Source organism: Engystomops pustulosus, chromosome 7 (genome assembly GCF_040894005.1).
Source record: "Engystomops pustulosus chromosome 7, aEngPut4.maternal, whole genome shotgun sequence".
NCBI lineage: Eukaryota > Metazoa > Chordata > Amphibia > Anura > Leptodactylidae > Engystomops > Engystomops pustulosus.
The window spans coordinates 100,012,573-100,032,616 of NC_092417.1; the positions used below are offsets into that span (position 1 = coordinate 100,012,573).

Genomic DNA, 20,044 nt, shown 5'->3' on the forward strand with positions numbered 1-20,044 from the left:
TGTCCTGCATAAAACTATTCAAAACCATTCTAGTAAGGGTAGACACGTTGGGGAAACTGATCAAATTCCATGCAGAGCTAGGGCAGCCTCCCACTGCCGTGGTCAGTCCATGAATCCCAGACCGTGCAGTGTCCCGTTTCAGACTGAACTCATAGTGATATGATGCAAGGAGTCAGTGTGCTCAGTGTGAAACGACGGTAAAAGGACAGACAGGTACAATCTGGTTGCTTGTCATTAACCATGGTCTTACTTCTCTTTACACTGGTTTATCCTACCTATTGTGTATGTGCTTAGGCTGTGAGTACCGCAAAGGGATAAAAATCTGTATTCTACTTCGGAGCTGCTTTCAAAATTCTGGGGGCTAAAAAGGTCTAGTCTTCTAGCATTGCTTGTAGTTTACAGTCAGAGCAGGCTTTGATAACGAACAGCTTTAATCTATACAGTACTTTGATATAAGGGATTGGCAGTCTACCGACAACTTGGGAGCTCAGCTAAGGCTAGATGCACACTGCCGTTGCTGCCGTAGCTCAGCAGGCACACGGCAGCGTGCGGGGGGGGGGGGGGGGGGGGGGAGGAGGTGAGCGCTGCTCATCCCCGTCCCTCTCCATGGGGATGTATGGCACACGGCGCTGTAATACAGGAAAAGATAGGACATGTCCTATCTTTTCCCGGGCTACGGAGCGGTTTGGTGCTGCACTCTACCGCTCCCGTAGGGCACTCTACCGCTCCCGTAGGGCGCCGTAAGCCCAATGCCGTCTATGGGGGATGTATATCGGCCGTATATATGTCGGCCCATATACGTCCCCCATGCGGCAGTGTGAATGTAGCCTAAGATGTAAAGAGAGGTGGCAACAAACTTTTCACTTAACCAGTGAAAGATTGTAACTCTGCATCAATTCATAAAAATATTCACAAAGATATTAAACTATGTATCATTACATGACAAAAAACTAAAACAAAAGTGTGAGTAACGCAGTCAGACAAGACTGTCTCGTATATGGTAAGTATGCCAGAGAAACCAAATTATGAAGTGCCCTCACAGATATACAACTATGAACCTATCCACCTAAACAGAGGGAATGACATACACTATAGCCGTGATGTAAACGAATAACCTTTATTAAATTCACAAGTGAAAATACAAGTAAAAAAGCATTGCAGGAGAGATATAAAAGTGAAACAGCACAGGAGGTTAGTCCACAGGGAACAGGTAATTCAGTAAACAGAAATATCATCATGAACGTTACTCCTTGAACTGTCCATAAAGTGCAAAATACATGTAAACATCGACTTGCAAGTGTAAACAAACATAAGCAGGATGGTCAAGTAACAGTATACAACAATATTGCATCAATTGGTAATCAATCTATTGCAAGAAGATAGCCCTGTGGAGCATATTACCTGGCGTTATTAGCCCCCAACGCGCGTTTCAACCCGCTGGTCATTCTCAAGGATGCTTTTTTACTTGTATTTTAACTTGTGAATTTAATAAAGGTTATTCGTTTACATCACGGCTATAGTGTATGTCATTCCCTCTGTTTAGGTGGATAGGTTCATATATGTATCATTATTTATCAAGAGGAACCCAGCTAAGCTGTAAAGTAAAATGTAAGCTGTAACCAGGACAACAAAAGTCTTTATAATGTATATGAAAAGTATAGCATTTTATCTAGAAAAAAATACAAACACTTCTGGCTCCTGGAGTCATTATAATTTCTATTTGTACAAAGAAATTAAAGTAAATGTGCTGCGCACCCACTGGGTGTAAATCTTTCAACCTTCACTTGGTGCTGATCTTTAGAGGCTTACCCAGCCACATAGGTTTAGATCGCATCTATTGTCCTTGATAGATAACAGCTCTCCTACTTAAAGGGAACCTACCACCACGGATCTACCTATAAAACGTTGATCGGGTGGTAGGTGCATCTGAAATATGTAAATTTGCTAAAGAGGCTACTGGGAACAGCCTGCGTCTGCCTCGTCACTCCTCTGAAGCTGGACCCACTGCGCATGCGCAGACGGCAGGCTTTGCGGGCGCGCAGCAATGAGGAGCTGTGCGCCGAAGTTATCTGGTAGGAGGATCAAAGAGGCTACTGGGCTGTGGAGTAACCGCGCCGTGTAGCCTCAGCTTCGGCTACTCCACGCCTCAGTAGCCTCTTTAGAATATTTACATATTAGCGAAATAGAAGTTATCAAAAGTTTGCGGGGACGTGAAAAGGGCTATCCTCACGTCCTATAGATGCACCTACCACCAACCTACCTTTATAGGTAGACGTGTGGTGGTAGGTTCCCTTTAAAGATATAACAGGACTAAAAAACCAGCATGACCCAGCCACAAAGTGATCATCTGCGGCACATTCCAACACCCCATAGTTGTAAGGGTTCTGTAGCTGCTTCATGCACACTAATGTCTTGGCTTTTCAGCGTAGGGTGTCATGGTTTACATCTTTTCGCCTGATTCTCTGCGCCTGAGCTGCTCACTCTTTTGTTGCGATGATGTGGAAAGGTTGGCATCAACTGTGGCTCACAGGCTGCGGAAAGAACACTTTTATTATTCCATGAAATATTATAACTTATCCTTAATACAGGACCTCAGTAGGTTATTCGCAGTAACCTCTTAGCAGTGCAGATGGCTACCTGAATGACCTACTACATTTTTGGCCAATTTTACAGCCTTGCATGGTCAGTATTGCATGGCTCCTTATTGAAAATGTGTTAGTTCTGATCATTAAATAATGGAACTGCTTTTGAAGTTTCCTACAAAATAATGAAAACTTAATTATTCGGTTTGCTTTACACACAGACAATGGGGGCATATATCAAGACTGGTGGTTAATATCCCCTTTCCCAGCATGCGTCTATGATCTCACCTTTCCCTGCCCAAGACTATTTTTTAAAGCCTTTAATTTGTGGAGGAGAAGTCGCTATACTTTGTCTGCACTTTTACTGCATACACCACTTTATACAAGCATGGCACAGAGAAGCTAAGTGAAGGGTCCCAAGCAGATGCTCTCCCCAGTTTGATATCCATATCTCCAAGAAAGGCATAACAACAGGGTTGTCTCATGAACACAAGACCAAACTAAAATACAATGCTATAAATAAGAGAAAATTGAATGACTACAATATGCAATATCACTGTATAATTGTATTGCACACAGTTTACTTGTAGCTAGTTTAGATAAAGTGTATTCTGGAGAGAGTCTTCTCCTAGCAGATCCAAGGGAATAGAATTACAAAAAATACACAGGTTGTAGATGAAATCTACACCTGGAACCTCATAGTAGTTCTGGTGTGTTGTGCGCCAGTGCTGAAAGTATTAGCCCCAGTGATAATACATCCCCCACTATACTATAGTCTTAGTCTCATGTCTGTAGTTTTTTTTTTTTTTTTCAATCAAAGAATAAAACTATTAAAAGGGCATTTGGAGATGCAATGCAGTGGTCTTGCAGGATCCCATATAACAGTATACAATTATACAATATGCACATATGCTAGCTCAGATTGAAAAGTAGTGAGTTCGGCCGTGGTTTTAGTGGAAGCCAGGCCTATTTTGACATCATGTATGGTCTGTGACCTCTAGCTGCGGCGCCAGGTCCGTGCGGCACGCAGCTCTGACGTCAGCCGCAGCGCTGCCGGCACACACAATACGATCGCGGCGGCGGCTGAAGTCAGTGACTCTGACATTGTACTGACCTGGTGCAACAGGTCGAGTTAAGCCGAGTTAGTGTTTTTCAGCACATTTTTTGTGCTGAAAAATTTGGCTTATACTCGAGTATATACAGTATACAAATTTGGTATCCCCGTAATCATACCGAGCCGAAGAATAAAGTAAACATGTTATTTGAGGCACACAGTGAAAGCTGTAAAATCCAAGCCCACAAGAAAACACTTTTTTCACCATTTTCACTGCATTTGGAATTTTTTTTCCGGTTTTTGCAGTATACGGCATGGAATATTAAATGCCATCACTATGAAGTACAATTTGTTACGCAGAAAATAAAGCCATCACAGAGCTCTTTACGTCGAAAAATAAAAAAAGTTATAGATTTTTAAAGGTGGTGAGTGAAAAATGGAAGTGAAAACTAAAAAGGGCCAGGTCATTAAGGGGTTAAAAGGTTTTGATGCAGTGTGCCAACACATTTCAAGATTAACCACTTGATCGCTAGTTAAACTACAGACATGAGACAAAGAAATATTATAGTACAGGGGGGGGGGGGGATGCATTATCACTGGGGCTAATACTCTCTGCACTGGCGCACAACACACCAGAATTACTATGAGGTTCTTTAGTGGGTTGAGGCATCCCTGCCCTGTGCCCTGCCCCCTTTCAAGAATAGTGGTGTTAGGGTGGCGAGAAGGGGAAAAAGTCACAATTTCTTGGCTGTGAGTACACAAGGCAAGATATATGCCCTTCAATGTTCCTATGTGTTTAATAACTGTAGAAATACATGCTTCCGCCACTATAGGAGGTTCTGGGAATTTCGAATCTATTTTTTCTACAAATTTCCTTCTCCTTTATAATAGGTATCTATTAATAATATAATTAATACTAATATATATATGTGGTGAAGATTGGAGAAGTCATTAAACCAGAAAATGCTGATGGATGAAGCATTATTATGTAGTATTATCACTCTTTCCCTATTTACTAATGCATAGAATGAGGTATGAAGCACAACACATACGTAGAGGTTTCTCCTTGAAATAGGAACTTGCCAGGCTGTCTTCTGCTGTAGCTCTGGGAGATGGAAAGATGCAGAGATTGGACATTGTTCTGACTAGAAGTAATGCAGTCATCCATATAAATCTTTTCTCACCTCTTTTTGGGATCATACATAAATAAAAAATTGAGAAGTCTGAGGCCAGCCTCTGAGAGCCAGGGGAACTTATGCTTCAGATTGTTGTATGGCTGCTTGCGCACCGTGTATTGACCAACTAGAGGCAGCTTTGAAAATCCCTATATAAGATCCAGTCATTTCATCATAAAGGGAAAAGAAGAGAAGTGGATTAAATATAAGGTTCAACAGGAACCCCCATTTCAATAGCTGAAGTTGCCTGAACATGCAAAAGTACAATTAACCCATTTAAGGCCAAGCCTATTTTGAGACTCCGGGACCTCAAGGTGTTTTTCTGTTTTTGTATTGCTGCATCTTGGATGTCAGAAAATAAAACATTACATCAATGTGGCCACTTAAAATGATTAAGTTTAAGTTGGTAGGAACATCTAACGTATGTAAGGATAGCCTTTTTAGGGCTAATCCTTTACTCCCCTCTATCTTTGCTAATCTTTAATCAGGGTAATATGCAAATTTTCTAAAGAGGCTACTGGGACGTGGAGTAGCCGGAGCTGAGGTTATGCTGCGCAGCTACTCCGCGCCCCAGTACCCTCATTGACCCTCCTACCCAGACATCTTCAGCGCGCAGCTACAAGGAGGCCAGGCCTGTCTGGGAAGAGAATCAAAAAGGCTACTGGGGTGTGGAGTAGCCACGCGGCGTAACCTCAGCTCCGGCTACTCCACGCCCCAGTAGCCTCTTTAGAAAATTTGCATATTACTCTGCACCTACCACTGGATCTACCTTAATGGGTACATCTGTAGTGGTAGGTTTCCTTTAACTCATACTGCTGAGGAATACAGAAAAAAATGCTATTCTATTATTGCTCATTTGCCCACATTTACTAAAAGCAGTGCAAACTGCACTAAGTACAGTTTACCTGTGTAGTGTGCAGATTGTGCCAGATTCAGGTTTCATGATTAATGAATTTGGCGCTCCCTGCATTGCTCCGATAGAGTGCACCAACTTTTTTGGGGGCGTGAGAAACACTTCTGTCGGGCTTTGCATGTTAAATGTGTCACGTGGTCCGACTGTGCACCAGAACACCACCCCTTTTTGGTGCAGAAATTTGTGTCTAGCGCAGAATAGTACAGCCACGTCACAAAAGGGTCACGTGCGACAAGTAGGGCAGGCACTTATTAAATACGTGTGCAAGCAGTTTGCACATAAAACAAAGTGCAAAGTCTGCCAGAAAAATGGTGCAAGGACAATAGTAAATGTAGACCATTGTGTTTCATAGAGACGTTATTCAGATTTGTTGCATACATTCACACACCAGTTTCTGGTGTAGAAGCAGTGAAATCAGCACAAATTGAGATTATTATGCAACTATGCCAACTTCAGGCCTTGTGGGAATAGTCGCTGACAGAGTGGCGACAGCTTGGGTACTTTTCAAAAACATTTGCAGGTTTTTATGCAGAACTACTCCAGGTCTAACCTGGCATAGTGTTGCCCAGCAATGCCGGTCAGATCAAGAGACTTATGCACCGGTGGGGGGACCCGCTATTACATGCCAGCGCTTGATGAATTCCCACCTGTGGATTTCAGTAATTTCAGGGTTCCCCTGCAGTAAAAATATTTACATATATATTTTTAATGTAGAGCATTCAGGAAGGGGCCAAGTAAAAAAAACTAATATTATGTATGTACCTTATATACTCGTGTATAAGCCAAGTTTTTCAGCACAAAAAAACGGGCTGTAAAACCCAATTTTAGCTTAGTATAAAAAAAAATAAACTCTTCCTTCTTCTCTTCCCTCATAGCACAGCCATGCTAGCGTCAATGCACTCTGCACTCAGGCAGAGCGCATGGCCGCGTCTGTCCGCTCTACTACGAGTGAAGAAAAGAAGGAAGAGGAGTCGCGGGGAGCTTCAGAAGGTAATGAGAATTTCATTATTTGGGGGGTGTTAAGGAGATCGCACTGGTTTCGGACGCCATCTTGACTTAAGAAATCCCAGAATAAGGGACTGTCCGCCATCTTAGATACAGCGGACATGTTCGCTGACCACTGTCAAGTTAATGTCATGATTCAAACTTCATTTTATGTAACCTGTCAGCTAATTCCCTTTGACATTTAATGGGCTACGTTGCATTTCAATGCTGGGGGGGGGGGCAGCTGCATTGCATTTCATTGCTGCAGGCCATTACATTGCTGGGGGAGGCTGCTAGCAATGCAATTGCCACCATAGGCTTATACTTGAGTCATTAAGTTTTCCCAGTTATTTGTGGTAAAATTAGGGGCCTCGGCTAATACTCAAGTGTAAGGTGACAAAAACACAGCATTTTTATTAAATTTGTTAGGGCTTTTCTTTCCGGCTCTATAATGGATTATAGTATATATTGATACGGATTATATAAAATTGAATAAAGTGGTATTACGTGGTATATTTTTATATATGCAACACCAAGTAGGATCCAGTTGTCCTCACTTTGACAGCTCATTTAGAAGTAGGCCCGAATTGTGCTCACTTCGACAGCACATGTATAAATAAGATCTAGTTCAAATATGCACCAAAAGTTTCTGTTATTGAGCAGAAGGTGAAAGCAGGTCCATCTGCTCCCCATAGGGTTCCATGTTTGAAAGCACATATGTGAACTTAACCTTATAGAAAGGGATTTTACCCAAAAGCGATTTTCAGAAAAGATCTGAGCCTCTGCAAATCATGTTTTTAGTGTTATGTAAATGAAGGCTGTATAAGGCCGTGGTCACACATTCCAAGAGTGTTACATTGGTAACGCAACACTAGTGCATGGGAGATGGGGGGGGGGGGGGGGTGGAGGATGGAGGAGTTCCTCGGCCCATATCTTATGCGTTTCCAGGGAAATGAATGAGATCGGTAATCAGACCCCATTGTCTTGTATTGTTTAAATGCAAGACACCGGGGCCTGGTTACCGATTGCATGCATTTCCCTGGAAAAGCATATGTGGTCTGGCCAATGTTAGCCCCCTGTGGTAGTGTTACGTTATGAGCGCAATGCCAGCGGAAAGTGTGACAGCAGCCTAATGCAAGGCCTTCTCTTTGGTGACAAGCGGATTGTGGATGGCATGTTGCATACCCAGAATCAGATAGTAGAAGCCAGAGACTTGCCTAACCAATAGGATCACCCACAGTAGGCCGATGAAAAAGAAACATACTTACCGGCCAGATATTTTCATTTGGTGTCCCCAAAAGTTGTATGATTAAATCAATCTGCTGGATTTCTGATGTTCCGGGCAATAAAGGTTTGTGAGCCAGCAGTTCTGCCAGGATACAACCAACCGCCCTGCCATAGAGGAAATATTATCAGGAACAAATGTCTAACTACAAAGTTTTAGTCACATGCACCCAGTGAAAATGGTGGATATGGTTCCGTGTTCTGACCTAATAAATCCCTGGGATAAAGGGACCTGGGGCCTGCACAGTGTTTGCCTAGCTGCACATGATAGCATTCATTCTTGGGCAGCAAACAAAGCATGTGCTTTTCTAACACGGATGATGGTAGAAAAGACTGCTCAGGCAGCTGGCTTACACATGGGCCTGTGGAAACAAGGGTGGTGTGTATGAGCACATAGAAATGCAGTTTTCAGACTTTGTTTTTGTTCATGCAGCCTTAGGTTGTGAAAAAAGTTGTGTAGAAAATGATTTCCACAGTTTCTGTGAGTTATGTGGTCCTTCACTCTTGTGAGCTTTCATATACCATGTTTAAATATGGCAAGAAAACCCCTTTAAGACGTTGTCACTCTTTCAGTCAATGGCAATTATTTACTAAGGGTCCATGGCCGCACTTTAGTTGGATATTCCGACATTTTCGGTGATTGCACGACTGTGACAAGTATTTAACAGGGGATTGTGTCGCACGAGATCGGATTTTGGTGCAGTTGCACCGGCTTTCATGTGCCAGAAATTGGGGAGTGAGCCGTCGGACGATCCGACTGATTCGGACTGAGCGTGGGATTTAACATTCAAATTGTGTTACAATCCAATGCACTTACATGCACCAGGAAGAAGAAGGTGAATTCTGTCGGACCTGAGCGGGGAAGCGACACATGCAGGATATCGGGCGCACGATCTTAGTGAATCGCAGCAGAGTGCATTATCGTCGGAACAATGCACTTTCTGTGTACTCCTCCGGACGGGTAAGTAAATGTGCCCTAATAAGTATAATTCAGGAGATGTTCTCCCAGTGATGTAACAGTGCTTATATGAATAATTACATGACTGTGGGAGCACTCACAGTGTATGGTAAGCGGAGAATGATTGCCATACAGCGGCATCCGTCTCCCAAATCCGCAGCAGGCTCAAAATGAATAGTCTAGTCTGCTTTTAGTGTCAAAAACAGTGCCAACAACAAACTCATTTGGAATACTTTCCCACTTCCCAGTATATGGCTTGGAATATTCAATATTGCTAATAGGAAGTACCATTTATACAGAAAACAAATACTCCTAAAGCTCTATACACAGAAAAATAACAAAAAGTTATGAATTATGAAAAAAAATTAAAACGTGAAACCAAAAAAGGGCAGTGGCAGGGTTCACCTTAGATGTCCTGCAACAGAAAGAATGACTGGTTTAACAATGCTATACTTACCACATATCAATAGCGGTTGTCTGTGTTGTACTTCCTAAAAGCAATTCAGGGGCACGGTACCTGCAACCGCAAAACTCAGATAAAAATATAAAGACACAGACCTGCAATAAAACTTAGGAGAAATAAACAGCTCCAAGTGCTCCCTCAGCACCACATAGTCGGACATGTTTTCTCTTGGTACATCGTGTACAACTACATTTGAGTAGTTTGGCCAGGATTGACCATTGATGGTCTCTCCTTAGGACACTTGGTCCCTGTACCAGTAGCTATATGAAGCTTTTTAAAGATAGACGCGTGAGCTACAAATAGTTGTGCAAAGAAAAAAAAAGATAATATAGGAAAAATAATACATACAAGAGGGTCAGAGGAAAAGAAGAGGGGGGGGCAGTCAAGAAATAGATACAAAGCAATAATACTATAATTAATTCTATTAAAAGAATAAAAAAGCACTGTACATTTACAATATTGGACCATGTATTTTACTGGTCTAGGAACTTTACACATCACTTTATATAAGATATAAGAACACAAGTGTCAAACACAAGCACTGGCATTCTTTTTCATTAGTCCTTTGTATGGTGGTCGTAGGTGCCAGCTCTGAAGCTGGTGAACATGATGAGGTTATGTCCACAACATGATATATACAGGGGGAAAGGCAGGGCTGACGGCAACTGTGTGGGGAGGGTGGGACGACGACACTCTGGCTACTGTTGGGACCACACTGCCCATGCCGGTGTCTTACGGCAGAAGTTTCAATTATTGTTAATTTATCAGGCGGGAGCCATAGACTTCTATTATGGCCATGATCTTGCTGCAATTGGTGAGGCCAGATCATGGCCACAATTCCGGCCATCTTAACGTACCCTTATTCTGCACAATAATACTCCTGATCTCTTGAGCACTATAGTGCACAGTTCAACACAAGGATGATGTTATTTTTTTGCTATCAGGATCCAGGATTACATAATGTTAACATTGCAACTTTAAATGAAATCTACCATCAAAGTTCAAGGGCAATAAACCAGGGGACACTTACAGATCCAGGAACTATGACTGTGGTGATCTTCTTATATTTGTTATCCATAGTCTCCTTCCTTTTTAAATCAAGTGTTAAAAATATGCTAATGCGACCTAGAGCCCTCCATGCTCATTTACAGAACCACTCAGTGCTGTAGCTTCACAGGTTGTTACAATGAGTAGAACATGTCTCACCCCAAACGCCCTGCTCTCTCCCTCCTCCCCCTACCTGTGTAATCTAGCAGCAGGGGAGACCTGCTCATTGTAACAGCCTGTGAAGACACAATGCCGAGTGGCTCCGGAAATCACCCACCAGAGTCTTTCAGGGTCATTATCATAATTTTAAAAGTTAATTTTAGAAGGAGACCTTGGATAACAAATATAAGAAGATTACCACAGCCATGGTATAAGTGTCTCTAATTACTTTAACTTCTATAATCATATATGAAAGCAAATTTCTAGATACCACTATAAAGTATGCCAGGGCACAGATTGACTTAGAATGACACCGGACTGACATGCTGGTGCTCAGCCATTAGTAAAGACAAATAGGGATTGGCTCTTCAAAGACTTGGTTCCATTTAGCGGTCACATTATATTTTATCTGCCTGACAATGGCACTTATACTAAAGAAACTCCCGGTGAACCATTCATGACAGATACTCACCAAAGAGTCACTACTTTTGGAGTCATCTGTTTTGGAGGGATGCTGTATGCCCGGGCAAGACCAAAGTCAGCTGCAATGTGGAAATCAATAGCGGTCAGAAGTTTTATAATAACACTCAATCATCTAAATGAATGGATAAAAATAACCGTGATATTGTTTACCAATCTTCACACAGCCTTTATCAGTCATCAGCAGATTGGAGACCTTCAGATCCCTGTCCAGCATAAAAATACAGAAGAAAGGAAGACAATGAGGTGTCTTAACCCCTTAACGACCTGGCCCTAAAATCTATAACTTTCTTATTTTTACACTTAAAATGCTGTGCTTCATAGTGTTGGTATTCAATATTGCATGCCGTGTACTGGGAAACTGGAAAATAATTCCAAATGCGGTGAAAATGATGAAAAAACACATTTGCGCCGTTTATGGCTTTCACTGTGCGTACCAATTGACATGTCTATTTTATTCTTTGGGTCAGTGCGATCACGGGGATAACAAATTTGTATAGGTTTTAGAATGTTTTCATACATTTACAAAAATTAAAACCTCCTGTTTACAAATTTTTTTTTATTTTGCCATCTGGTGCTAATAACTTTTTCATACTTCGTTGTACGGAGCTGTGGGAGGTGTCATTTCGTGTGACTTTTGATGATTTTTTTCAATGCTACCATATTTAGGACTGTACGACCTTTTAATCACTTTTCATTGTCTTTTTTATATTTTTAACAATGGCAAAAATGGCATTTTTGGCTTTGGGAGCTATTTTACGTTACGGGGTTAAACGCGGTAAAAAAAAGTTATTACATTTTGATAGATTGGGCATTATCGGACGCGGCGATACCCTATGTGTTTATGATTTTTATTGTTTATTTATATCAGTTGTAGGGAAAGGGGGGTGATTTGAATTTTTAAGTTTTTTATTATAATTTTTTTTAGATCACTTAGGGTACATTAACCCTAGGTTTTCTGATCGATCCTCCCGTATACTGCCATACTACAGTATGGCTGTATATGGGGATTTTCTACCTCATTCATTACAATGTGAAAATCGCACACTATAATGAATGGGTTAAAACGAGACAGCCTTGGATCTTCGGAAGACCCAAGGCTGTCATGGCGACTGATCCCCACTCCCCAATGACGTCATGGCATCTTTTTCAATCCGCCGGCAGATTAAAAGTAATCTACCATTAAAGTGAAGCATGATAAACCAGGGGCACTTACTCATAGACTCATAGTGTGACTGTGGTAATCTTATTTTATTTGTTATCATGGTCTCCTTTCTTCTAAAATAAACTTTTATAATTAATCCAATGAGTAAAAAGGGCTATGTGCTGTAGCTTCACAGACTGTTAGACTGTGCAAAAGCATGTCTCACCCTCCCTCCTGCTCCCCAAGCACTTTCCCCCTCCCTCTGCCTACTGTAATCTCACACAGTGAAAGAGTGGAGCTGCTCCTTCACAATGCAACAGAATAAATAGCATGGATAAAAAGATTACTACAGCCATAGTTCCTGGATCTATGAGTAAGTGTCCCTGGTTTATCATTCTTGATTTTCATGGTAGATTTCCTTTAAGGTGGTGGGAGCGGGAGTGGAGGACAGTATGCATCAAGCAACAATCTTCCCAGTTGGGTGGTAGATATTGATAAGGTCGATTTCACATCTGTGTTCCAACCTCAGTTATTCACTTCTGTCGCTATAATGATAATAACGGATCAAATGTCTGTTGATTTCAATGGACTTTAACCCCTTCCCGCCGCGGCCCTTTTTCGATTTTGCGTTTTCATTTTTCACTCCCCACATTCAAAAATCTGTAACTTTTTTATTTTTCCATGTACAGAGCTGTGTGATGGCTTATTTTCTGCGTAACAAATTACACTTCAAAATGGTGGTATTTAATATTTCATGCCATGTACCGGGAAAAAAATTCCAAATGCAGTGAAATTGGTAAAAAAACGCATTTGTACCGTATTCTTGTGGGCTTGGATTTTATGGATTTCACTGTGCACCCCAAATGACATGTCTAATTTATTCTTTGGGTCGGTACGATTACGGGGATACCAAATATGTATAGGTTTTATAATGTTTTCATACATTTAAAAAAATTAAAACCTCCTGTACAAAATTTTTTGGGGGGATTTTGCCATCTTCTGGGGCTAATAACTTTTTCATACTTTGGTGTATGGAGCTGTGGGTGGTGTCGTTTTTTTGCGGATTTTGATGACGTTTACACTGTTATCATTTTTAGGACTGTACGACCTTTTGATCACTTTTTAGATAATTAAAAAAAATATTTTAAATGGCAAAAAAGTGCCATTTTCGACTTTGGGCGCTAGTTTCCGTTACGGGGTTAAACGCAGTGAAAAAACGTTATCATATTTTGATAGATCGGGCATTTTCGGATGCGGCAATACCTAACGTGTTTATGATTTTTACTGTTTATTTATATTTATATCAATTCTAGGGAAAGGGGGGTGATTTGAATTTTTAGTTTTTTTTATTATAATTTTTTTATTTTAACTTTTTTTTTATTTACTATTTTTCAGACTCCCTAGGGTACTTTAACCCTAGGTTGTCTGATCGATCCTATCATATACTGCCATACTACAGTATGGCAGTATATGGGGATTTTACTACTCATACATTACAATGTGCTGACAGCACATGGTAATGAATGGGTTAACCCGAAGTAGCTTCGGGTCTTCGGGAGACCTGAAGTTACCATGGTGATGGATCGCCGCTCCCCGATGATGTCACGGGGAGCGACGATCCACGGAAAGATGGCGGCACCGATCGCGGGTGTTACCGGTAAGCCTTTGCTGCAATATGCAGCAAAGACTTACCGGCTATGGAGAGGGCTCGGCCCGCGAGACGTACTATTACGTCACATGTCGGTAAGGGGTTAATAACTTCATTTAGTGTCTGTTTGCATCACTTACATTATTCAAGTGAAAAATTGGAGGGGTACTGCAGCTCTATCTTCCCTTCCCTAGCATGAATCCCTAGTGCAGTGCCAGAGGCAATTTGTTTTATGTTCCTGTAGTGGCCAGAAGCCATTAATTTATCTGGAGCTCCCAAACACTTAAATGGAAGCCACAGCTGCAGTGGCGCCTTTGTGTTGGCTCCCTATTGATCTACTAAATTCCCTGGTGGTCAAAAACACAAGCACAATGCTGTTGCATACCCATACACACACACTCTGCTTCAATCATTTTCCACTTATCCCCTGGCTCTATTCCAACCTGCAGCATGAAAATTTTCAATGAGCTTACAGCGATTGAGCATCTGACAGTCACGTGTGTCTGACATCACTCCTGCAGGTAATACTCAGGCCCGGACAGGCAGGGCGAGAGCCGTGCAGCGGTTCCACCAAAGCCTCGATTTCAAATTTTAAAAAAGCCCCAAAAAATAAATAAGCCAATGTTATTATAAAAACACTTTGGCAATGTGCACCCTATTCTCTATGAGGACATTGGGGAACCAGAAAAAGGGCTACTGATGACAGGTTCCCTTTAATCTCACATCATGTCATTAGGCTTCCTGAAAGTCATGCTTGATGGTAAGGGGGCTGTCTAGCAAGGTAGGATATGACCGGTAGTTTTCCTTGTTCCATCCTGGAAAACGTATTTGCATATTTCCCAGAATCCCCTAGTGGAGCATCAATGGCTAGAAGTCTCCATACGCCTGCAAGGCGACCTTAATTGGCAAAGTCTCCATAAGGAGAACTCTTACTTCCTGATCAGAATGAATGTCAATAAGACAAAAAGCATTACCTGTGTACTATAAAGTTTTCATGTAGATACTGGAGGCCAGTGAGTAGCTGAAAACATATACATTTTACCTGTGTAAAAGGAAAACACCAGTTACCATAGGGACGGCAATGACCAAGGACAACTTAGAAAAACTTCTCTACTGGTAATATCTAATAAGAAGCAAGGAAACCGACGCTTAACCAACTAAAGGGAACTTTAAGGATCATGCTCTGTAAATATAGAACATACAATCAGAAGAGACAGAAGAATTAACAGAAAAAGTAAATAATTAATATAAAGATTACTTTCAGGAAAAAGTGATTTGAAGTGTGGCAGGAATCGTGTATAAGGGTTCATTCACATGCTCACCGTGCGGGCATACCACCGTGTGCTGGAGGCCCCTCCTCCCTCCATAGAAAACAGCGGCACACGGCCGCACGGCCGCCGAAAGATAGAGCATGCTCTATCTTTTTGCGGTTTGCGGCCCGGATCGGTGCCACAAATGTGTGGCACCAGATCCCCGCCGTGCTGCTATTGGCGTCTATGGGGACGTACATGCAGCCGCATGTACGGCCCTGCAGACGACAGTGTGAATGAGCCCTAATGACAACTCCTAAGCTCCTACCTGGGCTTCAGAGAATGGAGTCTGCATATTTTCCAGTAGACTGGCCAGGTCTTGCTCACAGTAACCCATGACTAAGAAAATGCTGCAGGAAAACACATATAACATTTTAATTAAAGCCTATAAGTAGAGGCTGACGATTTTTCATCTATTCTTGCAGATGCAACGTTACTCTAACCTCTCTAAATGATTCCCAACAACAACTTCCTTCAGCTCCACTATGTTGGGATGTCTTAGTTTTAGAAGAAGTGTGATCTCTCGAAGACTACTGATCGGGATTCCTGCAACAGAAAGATATAAAAGTTAGTGCAAATGACAATGATTTTACAAGTTTTTGGGAAAATAATTATTATAAAATATTATAATTATACTTTCTCTTCAGTTTATGCCCAAGCTAGAAGCCAAAAAGTGCTACCACTCACTGTGAGCTAAATAATCCAAACCATATATGTATCATGAATAAAGACTGACCGTCCTTTTCTTTATCCATCCTAACTTTCTTCAGTGCTACAATTTCATTGTTCCTGGTGTCTCTGGCGCGGTCTGCAAGAAACATTATATGATACAACTCACTTTGAAAGAAATTTAATTGCATAATATATATATTTAGAATAAAAAAATAACAATAATACTTCTCAACAGCAGATGGAGCTGGAGTAGACACCGAAGGGTAAAACAACATAAATAATTCTAACATCCTGCGGAAGAACATGGATACACAGGACCATAGACTCCCTCTCAATATCTCATAAAATACCACAATTTAGAGTTGAAACCTTTTAGGGGAATTTAAAGCAATATTGAATCTCCCATTGTGTGCTGGATGGAACCTCTATCCCAAATGCTGAACAACCAGAACTGGACTCAGCATATATCAGTTTAGTTCCAGTTGTCAGCATTTGGGTCAGATGTTCCAGCCAGCACACGTTGTGAGTGTGATCCCAGTTGGATGCATCATACTCGCTATAGAGTAAGGGGCCTGTTCTTTAGCAATGGCGGATGTGAAACAGCTCAAGTGTGGGGCATAAATACTTACATACAATGCCGTAAGTGCCTTCACCAATTCGATTCAACTTTTCAAATTCCTTCACGCTTCGACACTGCCCAAGCTAAGGATATAAAAAAAACAGAAACAACCAAATCACAATGGGAACTGCAGGAAAATATTGTTACAACCAGAGTAAAATGCGGAGGCCAGGAACTTAAAGGACACCTGTCATCAGGTCTGTGTCACTTGTCCTGTCACTACTACCTGTTGGCGCAGCTCACAAGGATCCCATCCCAGCCTTTATCTAGTTATTTCATACATTATTCATTGTAAAATCATCTATTCTTTATCATGTAAATGAGGCTGGTCACATGGTCAGAGGCAGTGATGTCACCCCTGTTACCCCTCCCCTCTCCTCCCCCTGCTCATGTCTGTGTGTAATGTATAGTAAAGCATAGTTAGTGCATCTGCTGACATGCTGCATCCTCCTAATACACAGGTGAGAGACACAGACATCAGCTACACATGAATCTGACATGTTCTGCTGTAACATGGCTGCATCCTGGAGCTGCTGTATCTCTCCTATACACACACACATGCACACACAGGCTGCAGGGGCCACCAGCACCAGGAAGCACATCATTATACAGCCTCACATCATTATACAGGCTGTCAGTCATGCACTGGGGGCGTGGCTGTGCCTCCCACTCATGAATAGAGTGGACAGCTTGAATATGCTAATGCTTCATTGGACATTTCACAGGTCATTTGCATACAGCTTTAGAACCTCATTGCTTAGGTTTACAGGCATGTAGAGGGACAATGAAGGGATAGAGGCAATACTTTCTAATGGCAGTTTATGAAAATATATTTAGTTTAGGGGGGTTATTTTGCATGACGGGTTCTCTTTAATGATCCAAAAGTATGATATGAAACATCTCATCATAACAAGCTAACAAATTATATGGATTTTTCTGGACTAAAATATTAATTATTATTATGACCATTCCTCAGAATTGATCAATATTAGATCATCAAAGTCCCCACCCACAACCCCACCTCTTCCACCACACAGGCCACATTCAATGGTCACATGGCCAGCTTGCAGCTCATCTTTTATAAGAGAATGGCGCTGCACTTAGTAAAAAATCAAGAGGTTACTCAACTTATCCCAATGCCAGGGGTCTCTGCCAACATCTGACAAATAAAGAGCTGTGTACAGACAATGAAAAATATGTAAAACACGTGGTACTCTTTCCCGATCGCAAGTGTTTCAGTGTAAACACATATGCAATTGGGTTAAGCTTCTCCCCGCTGCCTATGATTTGCACATCAAAATCAAATCAGAACGCAATTCAACTGCAGCAATTTGAAAGTCCCTACCAAAACCATTGGGCAGATTTATCAAGGCCTGTACACTAGAAAAAAAAATTCAATAATTAGGCAACTTTTTAATTGTTTACTGGGCCTCACAGCACTCTGAAAAGTGTCCATACTGAGGCACAGGGCTGCCCAAAGCAGGACCATCCTGGTCCACTGAACTGACTATAGCCTGTACCGCAATACAGGTGCAGAAAGAAGCTGGCGTAGATTATTACGTTTTGAAGCGCAATATAGATGGAACAAGGAGGGGCTTGTGCTGATCACTCCTGCATTTCTACTGAAATGCATGCTAACGCAAGCGAGCACCAATGTAGACATTTATCTTAAGGATGTAAACATGTGTCTAGTTTTTGGGATTGTCCCATTGAAAAATGGAGCAGGGAGTACGTTGTATTAGTATTTAGGCCGTGGTCACACGTTCCGCTAGGTGTCCGTTCATGTGAGTTCGGGCCCTATGAACAGACGCCTAGCCGAACGTGTGACTGCGGCCTTAAAGTTGGGACTTTGATGAAAAAGTGAAGGGAAACTGCTTCCCAGTAAAAGAAAGCGTTACACCGCATCGCAAAACGCACACAACGCCACATGTCTTTTGTCTGAAAATTGCGCCAAAATGTGTGACTTTTTCAGGCATCCACATCTGGAAACTTATGACAAACACTAGCCTAATATATTCCCCTTCATCGTGTGAATGCCATCTAAATTATGAGCTGTATACAGAAGCTGTATAACAAGGGGGTACAGAAGTGCATATTTCATTCCCACCCTTGGGGAAGACTTCCTGGGAGCTCTGCACACCCCCGGCCTCACACTAGGACTCCTCACAGGGTCTGGCTGCTGTATGATCGGAGCTTTTCTGAAGCAAACACAAATCTCTTCCAACTGCAATAGTCTCAGAAAAAAAACTGCAGTGCTGTACTAGGTCACCTACACGCAGGCTACACACTCACCCGGTCCCCCTCAGGCACAGAAATAAATTTCTCTTCTCTGACACTTTTTAGGCGAATTTGTTCCAGTTCTAGCTCGGGCTCCGGGGCGGCATCAGTCATTTTTGCCAGGACGCTACTTGCTCGGACACAGGGTGCAGGAAAGGCCGCGGCTTTGAGGCCTGGGGATAGCGGGATGAAGCGATGTGATGAGTGCGCCCTCTTGTGGCCACTAAGAGGAATTACGGATAGGAGGACTAGTCCACACAAACTGAGAAACCGGAATAAGAGAGTGCTGGTTTTCTCATAGTAATATATGTGTGCAGCATATTTAATCATACAGTGATGAGTGTGTAAGAATCTAGAATTTTGTACTGATCTTCTGGAAATAAAGTGTAGTGTCATTTACGATAGAAATTAATAATGTAATGAGGTGTTTTCCTCCCCCTACAAGGGGCATTCATGTGACTACTGTGGTGCTTCACTGTGACTGCTGGCTACGGGGTGTATTACTGTGACCAATGGCTACTTAGGGTATTACTGACTACTGGCTGCATTCTTGTGGGGGGCATCACAGTGGCTACTGGGGGTAGGTGCTGTGACTAGGCATCACTGTGAATGCTGGCTACTGGGAGCATTCCTGTAACTACTGGCTACTTGGGGCATTCCTGTGACTACTAAGGGGATCACTGTGATTAAAGGCTATTGGGGGCAGGTGCTGTGACTACGGAGGGATCACGGACTACCAGGGGGGATCTCTGTGATTACTGGCTACTAGGGGCAGGAGCTGTAGCTATGGAGATTACTGTCATTACTCGGCCCATCACTGTGACTAGTGGTGGCAGGCGCTGTGAATATGTAGTGATCACTGTGACTACTGGGGGCAGGAGCTGTGACTATTAGGGGCAGGCTCTGTGACTAATGAGGGATCACTGTGATTACTGGCTTCTGGGGAAGGAGCTGTGACTATTGGCTCTGATTACATAACAGTAACAACGTTACAGTTATGTCACAACACAAGGCCCTGTATTAAAGGAATGTGGCGTTAGGAAGGTTGAGAGCAATTGTAGCATAGCCACCTCCTGCGGAACAAGGTGCACTGCCATCACTAAACAGAAGGTCAGTAGTGAGATCTTTTTACAGCTGGAATAAGGTATTATATAAGCTCTGATTGTTTGTCCAAGCCACACCCCGTTTAGAAAAGCCACTCCCACTTGTCCCTGGTCCTGCTGTGTCAGGGCTCTTCTAGGCTCAGATCGGCCTCAGGTGTCGGTACTGGCGGTT

At 42.3% G+C, this 20,044-nt stretch overlaps 1 protein-coding gene across 4 annotated transcripts; it reads right to left on the bottom strand.

Moving 5' to 3' along the window:
- Positions 1–1,103: 1,103 nt before the first annotated feature.
- Positions 1,104–20,041, bottom strand: CDK10 (cyclin dependent kinase 10). Of its 4 annotated transcripts, none has more exons than XM_072117419.1 (14): positions 19,951–20,041; positions 18,785–18,942; positions 16,503–16,575; positions 15,938–16,009; positions 15,645–15,747; positions 15,470–15,551; positions 14,866–14,933; positions 11,253–11,305; positions 11,092–11,161; positions 9,408–9,467; positions 7,977–8,100; positions 4,821–4,960; positions 4,689–4,741; positions 1,104–2,531 (listed from the first exon to the last, which is right to left on the bottom strand). In XM_072117419.1, the coding sequence occupies exons 2-14, from the start codon at positions 18,881–18,883 to the stop codon at positions 2,434–2,436; spliced, it is 1,095 nt and encodes a 364-aa protein (XP_071973520.1). In that variant the 5' UTR covers positions 18,884–18,942; positions 19,951–20,041; the 3' UTR covers positions 1,104–2,433. The 4 variants fall into 4 exon arrangements, with proteins under 4 accessions (XP_071973520.1, XP_071973521.1, XP_071973519.1 ...); XM_072117420.1 differs by lacking the exon at positions 19,951–20,041 and adding an exon at positions 19,840–19,862; XM_072117418.1 differs by lacking the exon at positions 19,951–20,041 and having other exon boundaries at positions 18,785–19,831.
- Between the last annotated feature and the right edge of the window lie 3 nt (positions 20,042–20,044).